Raw genomic sequence first — 19,152 nt, forward strand, 5'->3', positions numbered from 1 at the left:
ATTTGATACGGCCATAAAGTGCCTCATCGAAATAACGGTTTTAGATCCTAGGTCTCTTTGAAAAAAAAATCCGTTTCAGGACATTTGGAGTCGATCTAGCTATGTCCGTCCGTCTGTCTGACTGGTGCGAACGATAACTCTCGAAGGGAGTATCCGATTTGGTCCAAACTTGGTACATCGTAATATTATTATCGAACTTAGATTGAGTTCAGAGATGGGCAATATCGGTCCACTCCTTCTGGTACCTGCCCCACAAAGGTCAAAATTGTCAAAAAAATAGATAACTGCATAGAAGGTGGTAGGATATTCCGATTTTGCTCCAACTTTGCAAATCCTAATATTTGCATCAGTGCTACGTGAGGTGCAAAAATGGACAATATCCGTAAACTCCATCCATCCACTCCTTCTGGTACCTCCCCCACAAAGGGTCAAAATTTTGAATATCCATGAAGCTCATAAAACGCGAAGTTAATATCCGATTCCATTCAGACTTGGTACATCTCAATATTTCCGTCAACACCAAATCTGTTAAAAAGATGGTAGAGATCGAACCATTCCTTCTGATACCTTCCCCACAAAGGGTCAAAGTTTTGAATAACCACAACGATTATAAAATCCGGAATAAGCATCTGGTTCTCTTCACATTTCACACATCCCATTACTTCTACTAACACAAGATCTGCTGTGAAGACGGGATATATCGGTCTATTCCCTCTGGTACCTCACCCACAAAGGGTCAAAATTTTGGACATCCAAATAAGCATCCAACTCTTTTCAAATTTCACACATACAAACATTTTTGCTAACATAACTGGAGCTCTCAAGAACATTCCCCAATCTGTATTAAATGTAATGCGAATTGTCCAGTAACTGGATCTTTTGGTCAGAGTTTCAAGCGGCCAAAATTGCGCTTAGATTTGAATTTTTGGCATTTCGGACATGCACGAATCCTGAACATAATTTTTTTCTAAATCGACGAAAATAACTGATATTCTTTCCAAATTTCCCATAAAAATTAAACAGTACATCCTTTGGACTTCCAATGATCGTTTGAAAAAAATATTTCTTAAAATTCAAAAAAAAATATTTCATTTCCAAAATTTGAATATAAATGCAATGTATAAAAGTAAAGTGGGTCGAAATCCCGGCGGTACTGCAATACCGGGCCAACCCGCGACAGAAGTGGAGCAAGCCCCTAGACTTCCGTCAATTTCCAAAAATCAGTTTAACATTTGTTGTCCTCCGATGGAGGATCTATCAGATGTTAAGCTGATAAGAACAGATACTACACTTTGATCTTAGCCATAAGGCCGAGAAGCGATAACCAAACACCGAACAAGGATAACACTATAAGTGAGCATTTTTTCGGAGTGATTGAGAATTATTTGTGGAGCACATGAAGCAGCAAATGACTAAAAATAAGAAATATCACAAAAATGATTTTCACTTTTATAAGGGATGATCTTTGAAAATATTAAATTGTCTTTCTATCTGAAATGAAGAGAGAGAGAGAGAGAGAAAAAGAGAGAGCCACAATAAATGTTTTCATCCTTTACATTGTTGGCAGTGTGACCGCTGGAAATTTTCAAAAAGTATCACAAAAAGTATCATTTCTTAAAAAAAGTGGCACATATCACTTTAAATGGTGGCACAGAAAGTGACACAATTTGTTTCACATTTTATTTAAAACAAGTAAAAAAGTTGTAAGTTCGGCCGGGCCGAACTTTGAATACCCTCCACCATGTGGTAAAAATTTGGCAATTTTCACAAAAAAAAAAAAAAAAAAATTAAATCGGGTAAAAATTCTGTCAAAATCTTAAAAATACTGAATGTAGCCGTATATTAGGGTCTATACGATGACGTGGACCTGCATAGGCAAATTTTGTCATAAACTATTATAATATTTAAATGCGAAAAAAATCTGTTTATAATGTAGCTAAAATAAATAAAATAGCGAATATAGGGAGGTGCATTGGGGTTATAAAACGTGGACCTGCACAGACAATTTTCCGGCATAGGCTGTAGTATCCATTACGAAGTTCAAATACAGAATTCGAAATAATTCCCGTAAATAATGTCGCAAAAATCATCAAAATACCGAATATCGGGGTACCGATATATAGGGGCTATAAGAAGAAGTAAACCTACACAGACAATCTCCTGTCATATGCTTTAGTATCTATCGAACTTCAAATACCAAGTTTGAAATAATTCCGATAAAAAATGTTGCTAAAATCATCCAAATGCCGAATATCGGGGGCACCTTTATATGGGGGCTATACGAAGATGAAGACCAGCACTTACTTCAACTTACTTCATTTCGTTCGGAAGCTAGAGTGATTTCCACAGACGGACAGACATTGATAAATCGACGAAGAATTTTATGCAGAGCAAGAATATATATACTTTGTGGGGTGTAAAATGTATATTTCGAGGTGTTACAAACGGAATGACAAACTTAATATACCCTTCCTACTATGGTGGAGGGTATAAAAAAGGTGGCACAATGTATAAAAAAGTGGCACAAAAATTCAAAAAAGTGGCTCATTTAGGATCAAAATAAAAAAGTGGCACAAAGGTATCAAAGCCCAAAAAAAGTGGCAAAATTGATACTTTAGTGGCACAACGGTCACGCTGATTGTTGGGTAAAACAGGGTTTGGGTGGCTGGATTTATTTTCTCAAAGCAGGGAAGGTATTTGGCTGTTTGAAAATACACGTTTGTAGTTATTTATGAATTCTCTGAAAATTACTTACAAAATCCGCGATAATGGTCTTTTATGGTTACTTTTAAAAATTAAAAAAAAATAATTTTATAGTCATTTTATATCCTTGTAAAAGTGTTTCTGCTCTTTTTGGAGCCTCAAGCAAGTTCATAAACACGCATGCTTTGTGTCCAGGCTGATCATCCTAAAATTGTTAATAAATTCACTTGTTTTGTTCTTTTAGGAATTCGCTGTATATCTTTCTACAATTGTATAAAAATCAACGCTTAGTATTCTTTATAGCTTCTTCTAAAATTATATATAGAAATCCACGCTTAGTATTCTTTTTAGCTTCTCCTAAAATTGTATAAAAATTGACGCTCAGTATTCTTTATAAATCTTTCTAAAATTCTCAAAAAAAATCCAAGTTTGTGTCCTTTATGGATCCTCCTACAATTGCTTAGAAATCCACGTTAGTTATCCTTCTAAAATTTTTTAAAAATCCACGTTTATCGTCCTTCTAATATCCTTCTAAAATTTATTTATTGTCCTTCTAATATCCTTTAAAATTATTTCAAAAATCGACCTTTATTGTCCTTCTAATATCCTTTAAAAATTATTTAAAAAATTTACGTTTATTGTCCTTCTAATATCCATTAAAAATTATTTAAAAAAATCCACGTTTAGATTCCTTTTAATATCCTTTAAAAACAATTAAACAAATCAACGTGTGGATTGATTTTAATATCCTTTAAAATTTGTTTAAAAAATCCACGTTTGTATTCCTCTTAATATCCTTTAAAAATAGTTAAACAAATCCACGTTTGAATTCCTTTTAATATCCTTTAAAAATTATTTTAAAAATCCACTTTTGGATTCTTTTTTAATATCCTTTAAAAATTATTTAAAAATTCAACGTTTGAATTCCTTTTAATAACCTTTAAAAATTATTTAAAAAATACACGTTTGGAATCCTTTTAATATCCTTTAAAAATCCACGTTCGGAATCCTTTTAATATCCATTAAAAATACACGTTTGGATTCCTTTTAATATCCTTTAAAAATTATTTTAAAAATCCACGTTTATTGTCCTTCTAATATCCTTTAAAAATTGTTTAAAAAATCCATATTTATTGTCCTTCTAATATCCTTTAAAAATTGTTTAAAACATACAGATTTATCTTCCAAGCAATAACCTCCGAAATTTTTTTAAAAATCCACTTTTATTGTCCTTTTAATACCCTTTAAAAAATGTTTAAAAATCCACGCTTTTTGCCCTTCTAATATTTTCCGAACATTTTTTAAAAATCCAAGTTTATCGTCCATCTAATATCCTACTAAAATTGTTGATAAAAACATGTTTATTGTCCTTCTAATATCCTTTAAAAATTGTTAACAAAATCTCCCTTTATAGTCCTTCTAATATCCTCAAAAAATCCAAGTTTGTGTCCTTATGGATCCTTCTACAATTGTTTAGAAATCCACGGTTTTTATCCTTCTAAAATTGTTTAAAAAATCACTTTCAGCGTCCTTTATGAATCCTCCTAAAATGGTTTGAAAATTCACGTTTATTGACCTTTTAATATTCTCTATTTTTTTAAATAGACATTAATCGTCCTTCTAATATCCTTTAAAAAATGTTTAAAAAATCCACGCTTATTGTCCATCTAATATCCTTTAAAAAAATGTTTGCAAAAATCCTCAATATCCTTTAAAATTTTTTTAAAAAAAATCCACATTTGTATCTAATATCCTCCTAAAATTGTTTAAAAAATCAAGTTTATCGTTTATCCGTTTAAAAATGTGCCAAAAATCATCAAAATTCCGAATATAGGGAGGTACCGTTATATGGGGGCTATACAAAAACGTGGACGCATACATACAATGTTTCACCACCGGAGTTAGAACCCATTATGTCTTAGAAATACCAATTTTTAGACAAATCCGTGAAATTCCGTGGGGGCTATACCAAAACGTGGACCAATACATACAATGTTTCGGCACCGGAGCTAGAACCCATTATGACCCACAAAAACAAATTTTTAGACAAATCCGTTAAAAAATGTGGCGAAAATCATAAAAATACCGAATATTGGAAGGTACCGTTATATAGGGGCAATTACCAACCATGGTACAATGATATCAAGGCTATGATACCATATGATTTTAATTTTTTTATTTTCTTGGCTTAAAATGACATCTTTATTTGTTTATGTATGTGTTTTCTTTTCAATAACAAAAAACTTGTTCAGAAAATGTACAAATTCGGGTGCTTTCAAAATGTTTATTTCAACGTATGCATCGACAAAATCTAGAGTTTTTGTAGCGAAATAATACATGATTTTAAAAAGAAATGTTGACCTTTCATTCAGTTATCGCGTTTTTCAATTATTTATTCAAAATAAATGTAACAAGTTGTTTGATTTTTTATTGTTTTGATACTAATTCTGACATTACAAGCAAAACAGGTTGACCTCTATACTTGCAATTTTTTCAAAGTTGGCCTACCTTCTCTTCATTGTAACATGTTACCAACCATCTTAGACGCAATACAAATTGTTCTACCAAATGTTAAAGCTCTACTTCAAATAATGTGGGCTGTTTCGTGATTTAAACAGACAGACAGGGTATGACAAGATGTAGTGACGTTTGAACACCGGGGTCAAATTCTCCCAATCGATATCGAACAAATTTCGATGGAAATCCCCATCCATCTCACACCTTTCTAAAGAATTTCAATTGTATTTTGTATTTTAATAATTTTGGTGTTTTTATTATTAGATTTTATTTTTATTAATTTTATTTCTCCTTCTCTTTCGTAGTTTTTTTTTTTTTTTTTTTTTTTTTGTTATAACAATTTATTTTTAAGATATTGTTTTTTAGCAAAGCTTGTTTAGTTTTTAGTTATATTATCGAAGTGATGTTTTGTTCATTTTTTTTAAATAAAATAAATATACAGTGTTTGTTAATCTTGAGGAACTGAAAATAATTCAACTAAAATCACACATATTTTTTGAAACTTCATTTGATTTATCCAAAAGATTTTTTTTTTAAATTAAAATCATTCTGGTCTGTGGCTGCTAAGTTTGAGAAAAGCAACAATACAGGGTGAGATGAAAAAAACTGCAACCAACTTCAGACTGCTGTCATTTCTAAGCCACTCGTCCGACGGCTGTTAAAACTATTCCAGTAACAGCTCATTATATTGTTCATTGTTTGGTAAGAATTTTCCAGAAAAAAAAAAGTTATTCGTGATGGAATACAAGCGTGATAGTGTAATTTCTTTATATTTGGCTGGAAAATCACAAGTGGCTATGGTCAGAGCACTCCACCATTAAAATGTGAGTAAATCTTTTGTGTCTCACACCATCGCTCGTTACCGTGATACTGGTAGCGTAGCCCGAAGGAAGTGGACGGAAGACAACAGCAACATCAGCAGAAATGGTTCGAAAAGTAGAGAAGCGACTTGATCGAAACCAGCGTCGCAGTGGCCGAAAAATGGCTCGTGAGCTGAACATATTGCAATATTCCATTCCATTCTGCAAATATTGAAAAATGAACTCGAGATAAAGCCATTGAAATTCCAAAAAGGACAAGATTTTACACCGCAACAGAAAGAAAATATACTCAAAACAGCTAAAGAGTTGCTTCGCTTGGCCGAAAGTGGTGAATTACCGAATTTTGTTTTTCTCCGATGAGGAAACATTCGTTGTCCAGCAGATTATAAACAAACAAAAAGATCGTGTTTACTTGCCAAAGAGGTCAGCTGAAAATTTGCACCTTCGGTTGGCCACCAGAACTCAAGCACCGGCCATGGTGATGGTGTGGGCCGCCATAACAGCCGATGGTCGCTCTCCACTCGTATTAATCGACCGTGGCATCAGAATAAATGCCGAATATCACAGCGAAAATATTCTGGAGGGTGTATTAAAGCCTTGGGCACGCAAACATTTTGGCCGCAGACCTTGGACATTCCAACAGGACTCAGCACCATCGCACTCAGCTCGCGCCACCCAAGAAAGGTTACAAAATGTGGTTCTTCGCTTCATTTCCAGCGCATAATGGCCACCAAAATCTCCGGATACCAATCCGTTGGACTATTGTGTCTGGAGTATTTTGGGAAGCAAGGTTGGCACTAAAAAATACCAAAATGTCGATCACCTCAAGCCAGAGCTTCGCTGGGAATGGGCCAAAATACCGCAGAGCAACATTCGGGCAGCGTGTGACGGTTTCATTGGCCGTTTGAAGGCCATAATTCGTGCCAAAGGTGACAAATTCGAACAAATCTAAACTTATTCTAAAATTTGATACTATTTCCGACATTTTTTGCTTTTATTCAAAAAAATTTAAAAAAAAATATATAAAAATCATGGCGTTTGACATTGTTGCAGATTTTTATCTCACCCTGTGACGCTTCATGCCGATCTTCACTCCAAAATCCCGAATTCTGTATCGAAAAATGAGCTTTGTTGCTGAATACAGAAGAGCCAGAAGAACTTTGTAGCATATCCTTCAGTTTTATAATAAAATTCAATGATTTCTAAGATGTTTGACATTGATTCAAAATACGTAACGTGCATAAATATTTTAAACCATTGATGCCAAAGAGATAGTAGCTATAAAAATCACCCTTTAGGTACTCTAAAAATAAAATCATTTTCAGAATGTGCAGAACATATCTTAAAAATGCGGGGTTAGTTTTTCTAAGTCGAACTATTTCCATTTCCTCAAAATGTATTAGTCATTTCCTTTTGGTGTCACCCTTGACTTTCAAAATCTTTTCATTGTCGATTTCAAATTTTATTTGTGAAATTAGTTTTTTTTTTTTGGAATTTCTTCTTGTTGGAATTTTGATTGACCAAAAATCAAAATAATTTAGCTATTTATTATTAATGTATGTGGCGTTAAGGTGCATTGTTGTTGTTGTTGTAATTATTGCTTATGTTTGTTGTTAAAAAAATAATTGTTCTCTTCATCTTCTTTTTTTGTATATTGTTTGTTTTATTAACTTTGCTTAATGTGTGTGTGGATATTTTTGTTTTGTTTTGGTTTTGGTTATATTCTAATATTATTAAAAAAAAAGATTATAAACTATATATTTATTAAATTGCCATAATTTATTATCATAATATTTTATTGTGTATTTTTTTTTAATTTTATTTAACTAAACCACAGACAGACAACACAATATAAGAAAGGAACGAAAGAAGGAATAAAACAAACAGGCTGGCATTAGTCTCCGCGAACACATCTTTAAGATGCGTTTATTTTTCACGGTTTGTGGGGGGCATCTATGGAAATACTTAACACAAAAAAAAAAACTATAAAAATATTCGAACAACTAAGTATTTGTTTGTGTTTTTTCTTATATTTTTGTTGTTGTTCTTTGTATTTATTTGCAAATATAGGGAACATGATATTTTTGAAATATTCACTTTAATAGTTTGTCCATTTAGTTTGCTCTTTTATGTTGTATTTTTTGTTTCGTTTTTGTTTTTTTTTTTAATAATATTTATTTCCATTTTGTTTTAAATAGTGAAATTCTTTTCTTTTGTTGTTGTTGTTGTTATCAATGTGTTTTTTTATTAAATAGTTTTAATTTGTTGTTTGGTTTAAATATGTATATATATTTTTGGGGTAGTGTTTTTTGTATGAGTTACACTTTACTCATCATTATCATTTTCATCATCATTGTTATGATCATTAGCATCATTGTTTGTTTTTTCTTTTTGTTTATATAATAATTAATTATTCTCTAAAAATAGAAAACAGAATTTGTATTTTGAAAATTAAAAATATATAATAGACAATTTACAAAGCCGGTCCACCGGGATATTCTTCATAATCATCACAATCGTCTATGAAATCTGAAAATAAATCTGGACTTGCGTCGTAGTCTATGTGAGTTTCAGATTTTTCTATATTTGCCGCCATTTGACGTAAATTATCCACACCAGCCAATAGTTGCCTGAAATGAGGGGAAAGAAAACGTTTTAAAAATGCAGAAAAATTACAATTTTTTGTATCAAGCCATTTTTAAGGTGTGGTGAGTTTCTACAAATGTTCACCTCACTTAAAGAGAACCAAAATAGAGAGATTTTTATAACAAGGACTACAATTTTCATAATTTGAGTTAATTAAATCAAAAATTACATTTATCAGGGACGTGGTGAGTTTCTATAAATATTCACCTCACATAAAGAGAACCAAAATAGAAGGATTATTATAACAAATTCCACAATTTGAATTATTTGACTTATTTAAATCAAAAATTATAATTTTCTGTGGTGTGGTGAATTTCTATAAATAATGACCTCACTTAAAGAAAACCAAAATAATGAGAATATCATAACAAGACTACAAATTTTATTATTTAGGCTAATTAAATCAAAAATTACATTTATCAGTAGCGTGGTGAGTTTCTATAAATATTCACCTCACTTAAAGAGAACCAAAATAGAGAGATTATCATAACAAAGGCCACAATTTGAATTATTTGAATTATTTAAATCAACAATTATAGTTGCCTATGGTGTGGTGAGTTTCTATAAATATTCACCTCACCTAAAGGGAACCAAAATAGAGAGATTATCACAACAAAGGCCACAATTTTCATTATTTGAGTTAATTAAATCAAAAATTACATTTATCAGGAGCGTGGTGAGTTCCTATAAATATTCACCTCACCGAAAGAGTACCAAAATAGAGAGATTATCACAACAAAGGCCACAATCTTCATTATTTGAATTAATCAAATCAAAAATTACAGTTATCTGTGATGTGGTGAGTTCCTATAAATATTCACCTCACTTAAAGAGAACCAAAATAGGACGACAAATTTTCATTATTTGAGTTAGTTGAATCAAAAACTATATTCATCATTCATATTTCTATAAATATTCACCTCACCCTGGCTATACCCTTAGCCATATGGCTAGAGAGGATATATGTCATTTGATACGACCAAAACGTGCCTTATCAAAATAACGGTTTTATACCCTATGTCTCTTTGGCTCAAATCCGTTTCAGGACATTTGTAGCCGATCTAGGGATGTCCATCCATCCATCTGGCTAGCTGGTGAGCACGATAACTCTCGAAGGGAGTACCCGATTTGATGCAAACTTGGTACATCGTAATGTTATTGTCAAACTTTGATGGAGTTCGGAGATGGGCAATATCGGTCCACTCCTTCTGGTACCTCCCACACAAAATGTGAAACATTTTCAACGAAAATTATTTACTGCACAGAAAGAGAAAGGATAATCCGATTTTGCTGCAACTTTGCGAATCCTAATATTTGCATCAGTGCAAATTCAGGTGCGAAAATGGACAATATCGGTTCACTCCAACAAGTACCTTCCCCGCAAAGGTTTAACATTTTGAATAATTATAACTCTTAGAAAATGTTACGTAGAAGAGTCCGATTGTCTTGAAATTACACACATCACAATATTATTTATTAATCCAAGGTCTGGTGTGACGATGGAATATATCGGTCCATATCTTCTGGTACCTCCCCCACAAAGGGTCAAAATTTTGAATAGCAATGAAGCTTATAAATCACGAAATTAACATCCGATTCCATTCAGACTTGGCACATCTCAATACATCCACAAACACAAAATATGTTATAAAGATGGTAGAGATCGGACCATTCTATTTGGTACCTCCCCCACAAAGAGTCGAAGTTCTGAATAACCAAAACGATCATAATATCCGAAATAAGCATCCGGTTCTCTTCATATTTTACACATCCCATTATTTCTACTAAAACAAGATCTGCCGTGAAGATGGGATATATCGGTTCACTCCTTCTGGTACCTCTCCCACAAAGGGTAAACATTTTGAAGCTCATAAAAAGCGAAAATAACATCCGATTTTATTCAGACTTGGTACATCTCAATATTTCCATCAACACAAGATCTGTTATAAATATGGTAGAGATCGAACCATTTATTTTGCTACCTGCCCCACATAGGGTTCATGATTTTGAAAAACAAAACGCTCAAAGAAAGCGAAATAAGCATCCAACTCTCTTCAAATTGCACACATCCAAGCATTTTTGCTAACACAAGATCTGTTGTGAAGATGACATATATCTGCGAACCCCTTATGTTGCCTCGCCCACAAAAGTATCAACATTTTCAATACTTTTGTGTGTCCTAACTTGCCCTGTGGATATTCGTCCACACTCACACATACAAACAACTCTTCATAATCACCTCCAATCTTTGGAATGTTTGCAAAAAAAAAATGTCAACTTACCTCAGGTTTTGTTCTGCATTTGATGCTGCCCTCCGCAAATCTAAAGATAACTGTTGTGCTCTGGACGGTCTAAGGCCAATAACGCCCGAAGTACCCGCAACGCCACCCACGCCTCCACCCACACTTGTACTACTGCTAACACCCATACATCCACCTCCCAAACCACCACTGCCGCCAGTTGTCGCTGCAGCTGCTGAATTCGTCGAGCCGGCAGTACCAGCACGATTACTGCTTGTTACAGCAGCAGCTGCATATGAATTAGGAGGCGATCGATCACAGTTCGCTGCCACATTACAACCACCGACAGCACCTTCTTCACGCATTAAATCCCTTTCACGCCTTAAAATTTCCACCTCAGAGGTTAACTGTTGTACCTGTAGTTTAAGTTTTGTAACAAGATTTTGTACGGCTGTTGAATGTTTTTTATTACTATCCAGTGTCTCCTCTGTTTCTGATTTATGTAAACGTTGCTGTTCCAATAGTTGTCGTTCTAAATTATTTGCTCTCGCCGTCTGTTCACTGAGGGTGGCTCGTGTCTCGTCCAATTCGCGCTGTAATAGGGTATTATCTGAACGTAACCTTGAAAGTTGTGTGCTTAATGTTGACTCTTCCGGGGAACCAACTGAATTTGATGGTAAACCGGCGGCAATATCAGCCAAGCGCTGTGACGAATGTATTATGGGGCCGTCTGACAGGAAATCTGGCAACATTTTTGAGCCAACCGATGATGAGGGTGGCTCTGGCAAACCCATATTGAAACCGCCCATATCGGCTGGACCTGGCAAGGGAGCATTATCATGATTTCGTGACCTGGCACCACCACCCACAGCCTGATCATTGCTGCCTGGCATGTCTTCGGCAAACGCTGCTATGGGCGATGAAGGTGGTGAATTGACATGCATATCATTAGCGTACCAGGAATCCATCCAATGATCTTGGACAAAATCGGGTAATGCTGCAGCAGCTGCTGCGCCACCAGGCAAAGGATTTGGGGGCTGAAAATCTGATGGACGTGATGATAGGGCACTTCTTCTACTCGTCGATGCACCTGACGAACTCGATGGACCACCACCACCCCCACCGCTGTTATTTTGATTTATAGGCAAATCCAATTTTAATTTGGCAGCCATGGTCGCATTTGAATTAGTGTTCAAAGTTAAACGGGTGGGTCTCGAATCACGATTAGCACCAATGCCAACACGACGCCGTGGCGAGGTCTGTGGCCTGGGGATTTCATAGTTTGAATAAGAACGTGGCACATATTGCCCTCGATCATAATCTGAAGAATTTGTCGTCATTGTGGATGTATTTGTGGGGAGATTCCATTCTAAAAAAAAGATAAGAAAAAATAAATTAAGCTATGTGCCGTAAATAAATAATGGGTTTTCTTTTGAAAATTGGATTTAGCAGTATCCCGGCTTCAGACTAAAAACTTTATTACCGGTCAGATGAAACAAGAATTTTGGAGATACATATCTCTGCTACAAATAATCCATTTCCCTATTTGGCAAACGACTTCAGACACAACTGCTGATCCTGTAAACTTTTAACCCAACTCACCTGCAAATCGATCACGTTCCCTCTCATCCGGATATAGACGGTAATCCGATGATCTACCTACACCCCCACCTCCCGACGAAGCTTCTCCTGCTGGCAAATCGGCTGTGTTCGATGCCCCAGCATACTCTGCCAGACTCGCCTGCGAGTCAAATGAGGAGAAACGTGGTGAACGTTTCATTTTTGTCGCCGACGACAAACCATCCATACCGCAATTTGTTGTTGCACCACTAACAGTTAGGGTGGACGATACCGAATTGGATTGTGGAACCTTGGGACGGGCACCGGTTGATGTTTGAAGGGAACGTGTTGTAGATATGACAGAGTTTGATGATGTTGTGGACGTACTGCTGCTAACACTCAGTGGCGGATCCAATGATGTGACTGTAGTGGAGGGGGCAGTGTGGGCACTGCTGCTGCTAAGGAAATGTTTAAAGGAAAACGATGAATTCTGGGTGGGTGCTGTTGTTGGCTGAATGTTGTGTGTTGATGTAGAATTGCTTGTGGTGAAAGAGGCAGCATTTGAGGTAAAACTCGCATCACCACTTACACCTGTATTGTGGCAGCCATTATCTAATGTGAGAAAGGTTTTTTCTTCATAACACAACTGTTCGATGTCATGGAACTTACCTTCATGTATTCCGGATCCAGATCTAGCTGACATTTGATAATCACCATAACCACTGGCTTGAGCATGCGATCGATGACCATTTAAACACAAATCTGCAACTAAATCATTTAAATTACCCTTTGCTGCTGTTGGCATTTCCTCGCACTCCCTGCCGCCATTGCCATGATGATAGTAACTGTTTGTCTCATCTTTGTTATCAGCATCTTCTTTGGGTTCGCCAGTGGTTGTCCCTGAACAGCCAACGGCAGCTGCACCGCTGCCAACACCACCACAGTCCTCTCTATCTTTCATGGAATCCAAGGCATTCTTTTCACAGTCCGTTTGTAAATCACTTGCGCTATGTGTAGACGTAGACGGATGATGCTGTTGGTCATTTTCATTAGCCATTATTTTTTCAAGACCGCCGTATAACTTTTATATAAACTCTGCTGCTGCTGCTTCTGTTCTATTCCTTTCTCTACCGTCTTTTTTTCTGCAGGTAAAAAATATATATTGTCCTCTATTCGTCGTTTTCTTTTGCGTCTTCCCTTCGAACCTATGGTATTTTGTAAATATGTGGGTGTACTGCAGTGTGGCGTTGTAAATATATTAAAAATTCACTTAAAGTTAATAAATGTAATTAATTTTTGCAGTAAAAACGTTCTTTTTCGGTGACAATACAATCAAACAATCAAGGAAATGCTTCTTCTTACTACTATGGATCGAATATTCAACGTGCATGGTTAGCAGAAAAATCAAAAAGTATTAGGTAGTATGTCGAAACGTCAAGTCGTTTGGAAGTATTTGCAATGAAAATATCACAAAAAAAAATAATAATAATAAAAAAAGAAACGGTAGAAGAAAAAGATGCAAAGATGAAGTTTTCTTTATCTATCTTTATCTATCTGTCAAAAACGTAAAGCAATTACCTTTAAGAAATGCAAACAAAATGTATGATTTTTTCCGGTTTATTTGTTACTTAAAATGTATGATTTATAAAAAAAAAAAAAACAAACATACAGTGCGTGATAAAAAAACGGCCACCAACTTCAGATTGCTGTCATATCAAAGCCACTCGTCCGACAGCTGTTAAAATTATTTCAGTGACAGCTCTTTATATTGTTTAAAGGCGTACAAAAGCATTTTGGTGAGAATTTTCCACTATCCTTAGAGCACTCCAGCCAGACGTCAACGAAGTGAACGGAAGAAAACAGAAAATAGCGACATTAGCAGAAATGGTTCGAAAAATAAAGAAGCGACTTAATTGAAACCCGCGTCGCAGTGGCCGAAAAATGACTCGTGAGCTGAACATATCGCAATATTCCATTCGGCAAATATTGGAAAATGAGCTCGGGTTAAAGCCATTGAAATTCCAATAAGTTCAAGAACTTACACCGCAACAGAAAGAAAATAGACTCAAAAGAACTAAAAAGTTGCTTCGCTTGGCCAAAAGTGGTGAACTTCCGAATTTGGTTTTCTCCGATGACAAAAAAATATGCATTGTGCAGCAGTTTGAAAACAAACAAAATGATCGTGTTTACTTGCCAAAGAAGCCAGCTGAAAATGTGCACTTTTGGTTGGCCACAAGAACTCAAACGCCGGCCATGGTGATGGTGTGGGCCGTCATAACAGCCGATGGTCGCTTTCCGCTCGTATTAATAGACCGTGGCATCGAATAAATGCCGAATATTATCGCGAAAATATTCTGGAGGGTGTATGAAAGCCCTGGGCACGCAAACATTTTGGCTGCAGACCTTGGACATTCCAACAGGACTCAGCACCTACTGTTGTATATTTAAAAGTCTATTTGACACTTGGCTTCAGCACACAGTTGCAGTTTTCTAGTTTCTTCGTAGTTGAACAACCTTTTTTTGAGCCATGGATTTGTATATGTTTTCCTTTGTTTTTTTTTTTAACTATTTATATAAATTTTAATAATTTTTCATGGAGAATTTTGAATCTCAAATTGATTTGACAGTTCGTTGTCCCAGCAGCTATTCTTCTACCATGATTGAAATTGTATGTTAAATTTGTTGTGAATTTTATTTTAGCACTGCATGCATGTAAACGTGCCATTAAACTGCAAAAAATTGGCTTAAATCATAAAAAAATAAATTTACCGACACATAAATTAGTTGTTTGACGCATATAATCGAAGGAATTGGCAGTAGATGCTCTGTTTCAGAACATGCAGGAAAACAAAAATGTTACTTCTACAATGAATTTTTCCTTTATGATTTCGAAAAAAATACAAAACTAATAAATTCTTGTATTTTCTGCAACAGAGCAAAAAATAACCCATTTTATGTAAACGTTAGGTGTAAATGAGCCTTATGGTTCATTATCGCATTTTGTGTACTCTATGATCAGCTGGTTTAAAAGCTCACAATGTTGTGCTATCATCTCAATGTGCATGGCTAAACAGCAAAAGAGAAGAAGAATTAACGTAGTACCTCATCAATTTGTTTTCTAAATATACATAGAATATAATAATTATGGAATTATTAACTGGTAATGTTGAACATTATACACCTCCGGCGGATCATTTGAAACCCTTTAAGCACTTGAATTGTACACAACCCGATTGTAACAGTACATTTACAAATCAATCCAATTTTGAAATGCATTTGGAGAAACATCATCGAGTCTCTGTCGTAGGAGGAAGCCGATCTTTTAACCTGCGATTGTATCATTGCCCCGAATTGAATTGTATTTATCAATTCGGCAAAGTGGATGGAAAACATTTCAAAACAATGAAATATTTGCGGCAGCATTATCAAAAAGTTCATTTGGCCAAGAGTTTTGTTTGTGAAGACTGTGGAAAAGCGTTCACCTTGGATAGTCAATTAAGGAAACATAAACGTGATGTGTGCGGCAAGGCATTTGCATGCCGAGAATGCGGCTGGCCATATGAATCGTTGGAGGCATTATTAACTCATGGCAAACGTAAGGGACATAATGTAAAGGAGGTTATTACCATAACCAAACGGGATGGAAGAATGCCCGTGAATCAGAAAGCGGGGAAATACAGGTCACAAACATCAGCTGGAGCAGTGGAAGTTGTTGTGGATAATAAAAATAAGATTTTGAAAGAAGACGAAATAAATGGTAATTTTTTAATATTTTTAATTTGATTTTCGTTTAAACATCATTTTTTCAATTTATAGGCAATCAGCCAAATCAGTCGGCCGAAACAAATCTCTGTCCAAATCAAATGTCAGCCGGTGTACAAACCGAATGTTTTCCAGAAATGATGCATTACCCAAATAATATTCAAGATATTTGCACTGAACTGGAGGACATACACTCCCTTCTGAGAGATATCGAGACACAAACGGAGCCCTTGCTCTCGGTAAACCAAAACGATTTAGATCAAATGTTGGCCCAATCCTCCCACATGTACACACAGACATGTGATGATTTTCTCAGCGAGTTGGGTCTGGCCGACATACAGACCCAAACAAATTGGCCGTCGCCACAACGAAATGTCGACGAGAAGCTACAATACACTTCGACGGCTACTTCGACCAATCCCTGTATACACGATGAGCTATTAGTGTCCACAGAGACTCAAACTAGTTTCACTCAATGTCTGTTGAATTCTTGTACAGACACTGGAACCAGCACACCACCCGTGAGTTTTGGTAGTCTTTATCATACGTCGCAACACACGCAAACGTGTGATCCGTATTTGGAAAGTTTTGATTTTGGTGGACAAGCATCAGATTTAATGGATGGATTTCAATCAACCTATACCCAGACATGATGGTACGATTGGGATTTTGAGGATAGCTTGGATAGAGGTGGCGGCGGTGGTGGGAATACGGTAGCAAATAATGCTGAAGCAGTCAATGGCCACACCGTTTATGAAACGCAATGTTATAATGCCAATGCCATTGGTGTTGGTAGAGCTGGCTCCATAAAAGGAGGTAAAATTATGAAAACAAAAACATATAGACATTAGATGGAAGACACTTGGAAATAACTACAAGTATACGAAATATTAGGAAAATTATTGAATGTCAATGTAATATGCAAAAGCCCATACATACGTAATTTAATTATTAAAAAAATATACAAATATTTAATTCAAAAATTATTGAGAATCCAAAAAAAAACATTTTTGAATAAAAACCAGTAATGAAATTCTCTTCCTCTTCTCTCGCTTTGTGGCATCCGCACAGTGTTTTTAAGTCTTACTATGCATTTCCTTAGTATTCAGCTACAGATAATGTCATGGAAGATAAAGTTAGTTTTTTTGTTGATGATAAAAGTGTACGGGAGAAAGGGTCTATCGCGTGGTAAAAGAATATAGGTAGATGCAACAACGCTTGGGAACATTAATATGTCAAAAATTTTAAAGCGTTTTGTCAAAAATAAGTAGATCCTCATTTATTTTCTTATACGACGCGAATCGGAGGTTGTATTGATATGTTTTTTTTTTTTTTTTTCAATAATTTTCACAAATTTCAAAGATTTTCAATTCCAAAATCGGTTTGACAGTTCATTGTCATTTAAGTCTCCAAATTCTAGGAAGTGTTCAGACAGCCGAATACTCCATGTCGGCAAAACAGTGTATGAAAATTTGAATGGTACGGTCTTATCGACAAAATGGGTCGTTTTTAAGAGTGGAAGTTTTAGAATGTTGCAAAGAGTTTGTTGCAGATAAATCTGGAAGGGACGACTCATTATAGGAAAAAGGGACAAATCTCGATGCTAGGCTAGGAGTGGAAAGTAGCATTTTTCATTCCCAAACCTATAAAAGACAGTAATGAGGCGGAAAAGAATTAGTTATTTAGTGGCGTTGAGCTAAACAGCCTTTAATGCAAAAAACTTAATAACCGATTTTTCCTTTACTATGTTGAAAAAATGTATATTTTTTTAATTTTTTTTATAAAATATCATAGTTAAAAGTTTTTCATTCCTGCAGTTCTGGAACAAAGCAAACGTTCTTCTATTTTCCGATGAAACATCACAACGATTAATCGAATGCCGAAGTCGATCTGCAGCTCCCTAGCAATATACAATAATCACTGTGCAGTGATAACCAATGCTCTGGATATTTTTGACATTTCTGTTTTTTTTTTTTTTAACTGTATTCTTGTACCATGGACTTACGTATCCCTGGACGCAATTATGACGGAAGAAAGCCAAAGAAAAATAAAATGAAAACTACCTACAATTTTTTCCTTGTTTAAAACCGGTCGGGTCGTGTATTTGTAATACAGGGTGAAATATAAAACTGCAACAAAGTCAAACGCCATAATTTTTACAATTTTTTTTTAAATTTTATTGAATGAAACTAAAAAATGTCGGAAATAGCATCACATTTAAGAATAAGTTTTGATTTGGCCACCTTTGGCACGAATTATGGCCAATGAAACCGTCACACGGTGCCCGAATGTTGTTCTGCGGTATTTTGGCTCATTCCCGGCGAAGCGCTTACTTGCGGCCCTAATGTTTGCGTGCAAAAGGCTTTAATACACCCTCCAGAATAATTTCGCGATAATATTCGGCATTAATTCTGATGCCACGGTCGCTTAATACGAGCGGAGAGCGACCATCCGCTGTTATGGCGGCCCACACCATCACCATGACCGGTGATTTAGCTGACCTCTTTGGCAAGCAAACACGATCATTTTGTTTGTTTAGAATCTGCTGGATTTTCTAATTCGTTTTCTCATCGGAAAAAACAGTCTATTTTCTTTCATTACACCGCAAGTTTTTGCATTTTTGGAATTTCAATGGCTTTACCCCGAGCTCATTTTTCAATATTTTGCCAAATGGAATATTGCGTTATATTCAACACACGAGCCATTCTTCGGCCACAGAGACGCGTGTTTCGATCAAGTCGCTTTCTTACTTTTCGAACCATTTCTGCTGATGTTGCTGTTTTCTTCCGTCCACTTCCTTGACGTCAGGCTACGCTGCCAGTATCACGGTAACGAGCGATGGTGTGAGATAGCCACTTGTGGTTTTCCATTGTTTAATGGAAGGTAAAATAAATCTTTGGAGG

General features: G+C 35.5%; 2 protein-coding genes and 1 non-coding gene across 4 annotated transcripts; 1 reads left to right on the forward strand and 2 right to left on the reverse strand.

Annotated features, from left to right (window-relative positions):
• Window positions 1–1,126: 1,126 nt before the first annotated feature.
• LOC131805822 (U2 spliceosomal RNA) lies at window positions 1,127–1,322 on the reverse strand. Its single transcript, XR_009343842.1, has one exon. It is a non-coding gene; the product is annotated as a U2 spliceosomal RNA (small nuclear RNA).
• A 6,868-nt stretch (window positions 1,323–8,190) lies between these two features.
• On the reverse strand, window positions 8,191–13,856 carry LOC101892788 (serine-rich adhesin for platelets). 2 transcript variants are annotated; one of them, XM_020036411.2, is made up of 5 exons: window positions 13,157–13,856; window positions 12,530–13,078; window positions 10,970–12,296; window positions 8,519–8,671; window positions 8,191–8,458 (listed from the first exon to the last, which is right to left on the reverse strand). In XM_020036411.2, the coding sequence occupies exons 1-5, from the start codon at window positions 13,542–13,544 to the stop codon at window positions 8,452–8,454; spliced, it is 2,424 nt and encodes an 807-aa protein (XP_019891970.1). In that variant the 5' UTR covers window positions 13,545–13,856; the 3' UTR covers window positions 8,191–8,451. The 2 variants fall into 2 exon arrangements, with proteins under 2 accessions (XP_019891970.1, XP_019891969.1); XM_020036410.2 differs by having other exon boundaries at window positions 12,530–13,099.
• Window positions 13,857–15,550: 1,694 nt separating this feature from the next.
• On the forward strand, window positions 15,551–17,484 carry LOC101894703 (zinc finger protein 410). The gene is made up of 2 exons (XM_005182463.4): window positions 15,551–16,244; window positions 16,304–17,484. The coding sequence occupies exons 1-2, from the start codon at window positions 15,632–15,634 to the stop codon at window positions 16,900–16,902; spliced, it is 1,212 nt and encodes a 403-aa protein (XP_005182520.1). The 5' UTR covers window positions 15,551–15,631; the 3' UTR covers window positions 16,903–17,484.
• The last annotated feature ends 1,668 nt before the right edge of the window (window positions 17,485–19,152 follow it).

The sequence above is a fragment of the Musca domestica genome, unplaced genomic scaffold (genome assembly GCF_030504385.1).
Source record: "Musca domestica strain aabys unplaced genomic scaffold, Musca_domestica.polishedcontigs.V.1.1 61, whole genome shotgun sequence".
NCBI classification, from domain to species: domain Eukaryota; kingdom Metazoa; phylum Arthropoda; class Insecta; order Diptera; family Muscidae; genus Musca; species Musca domestica.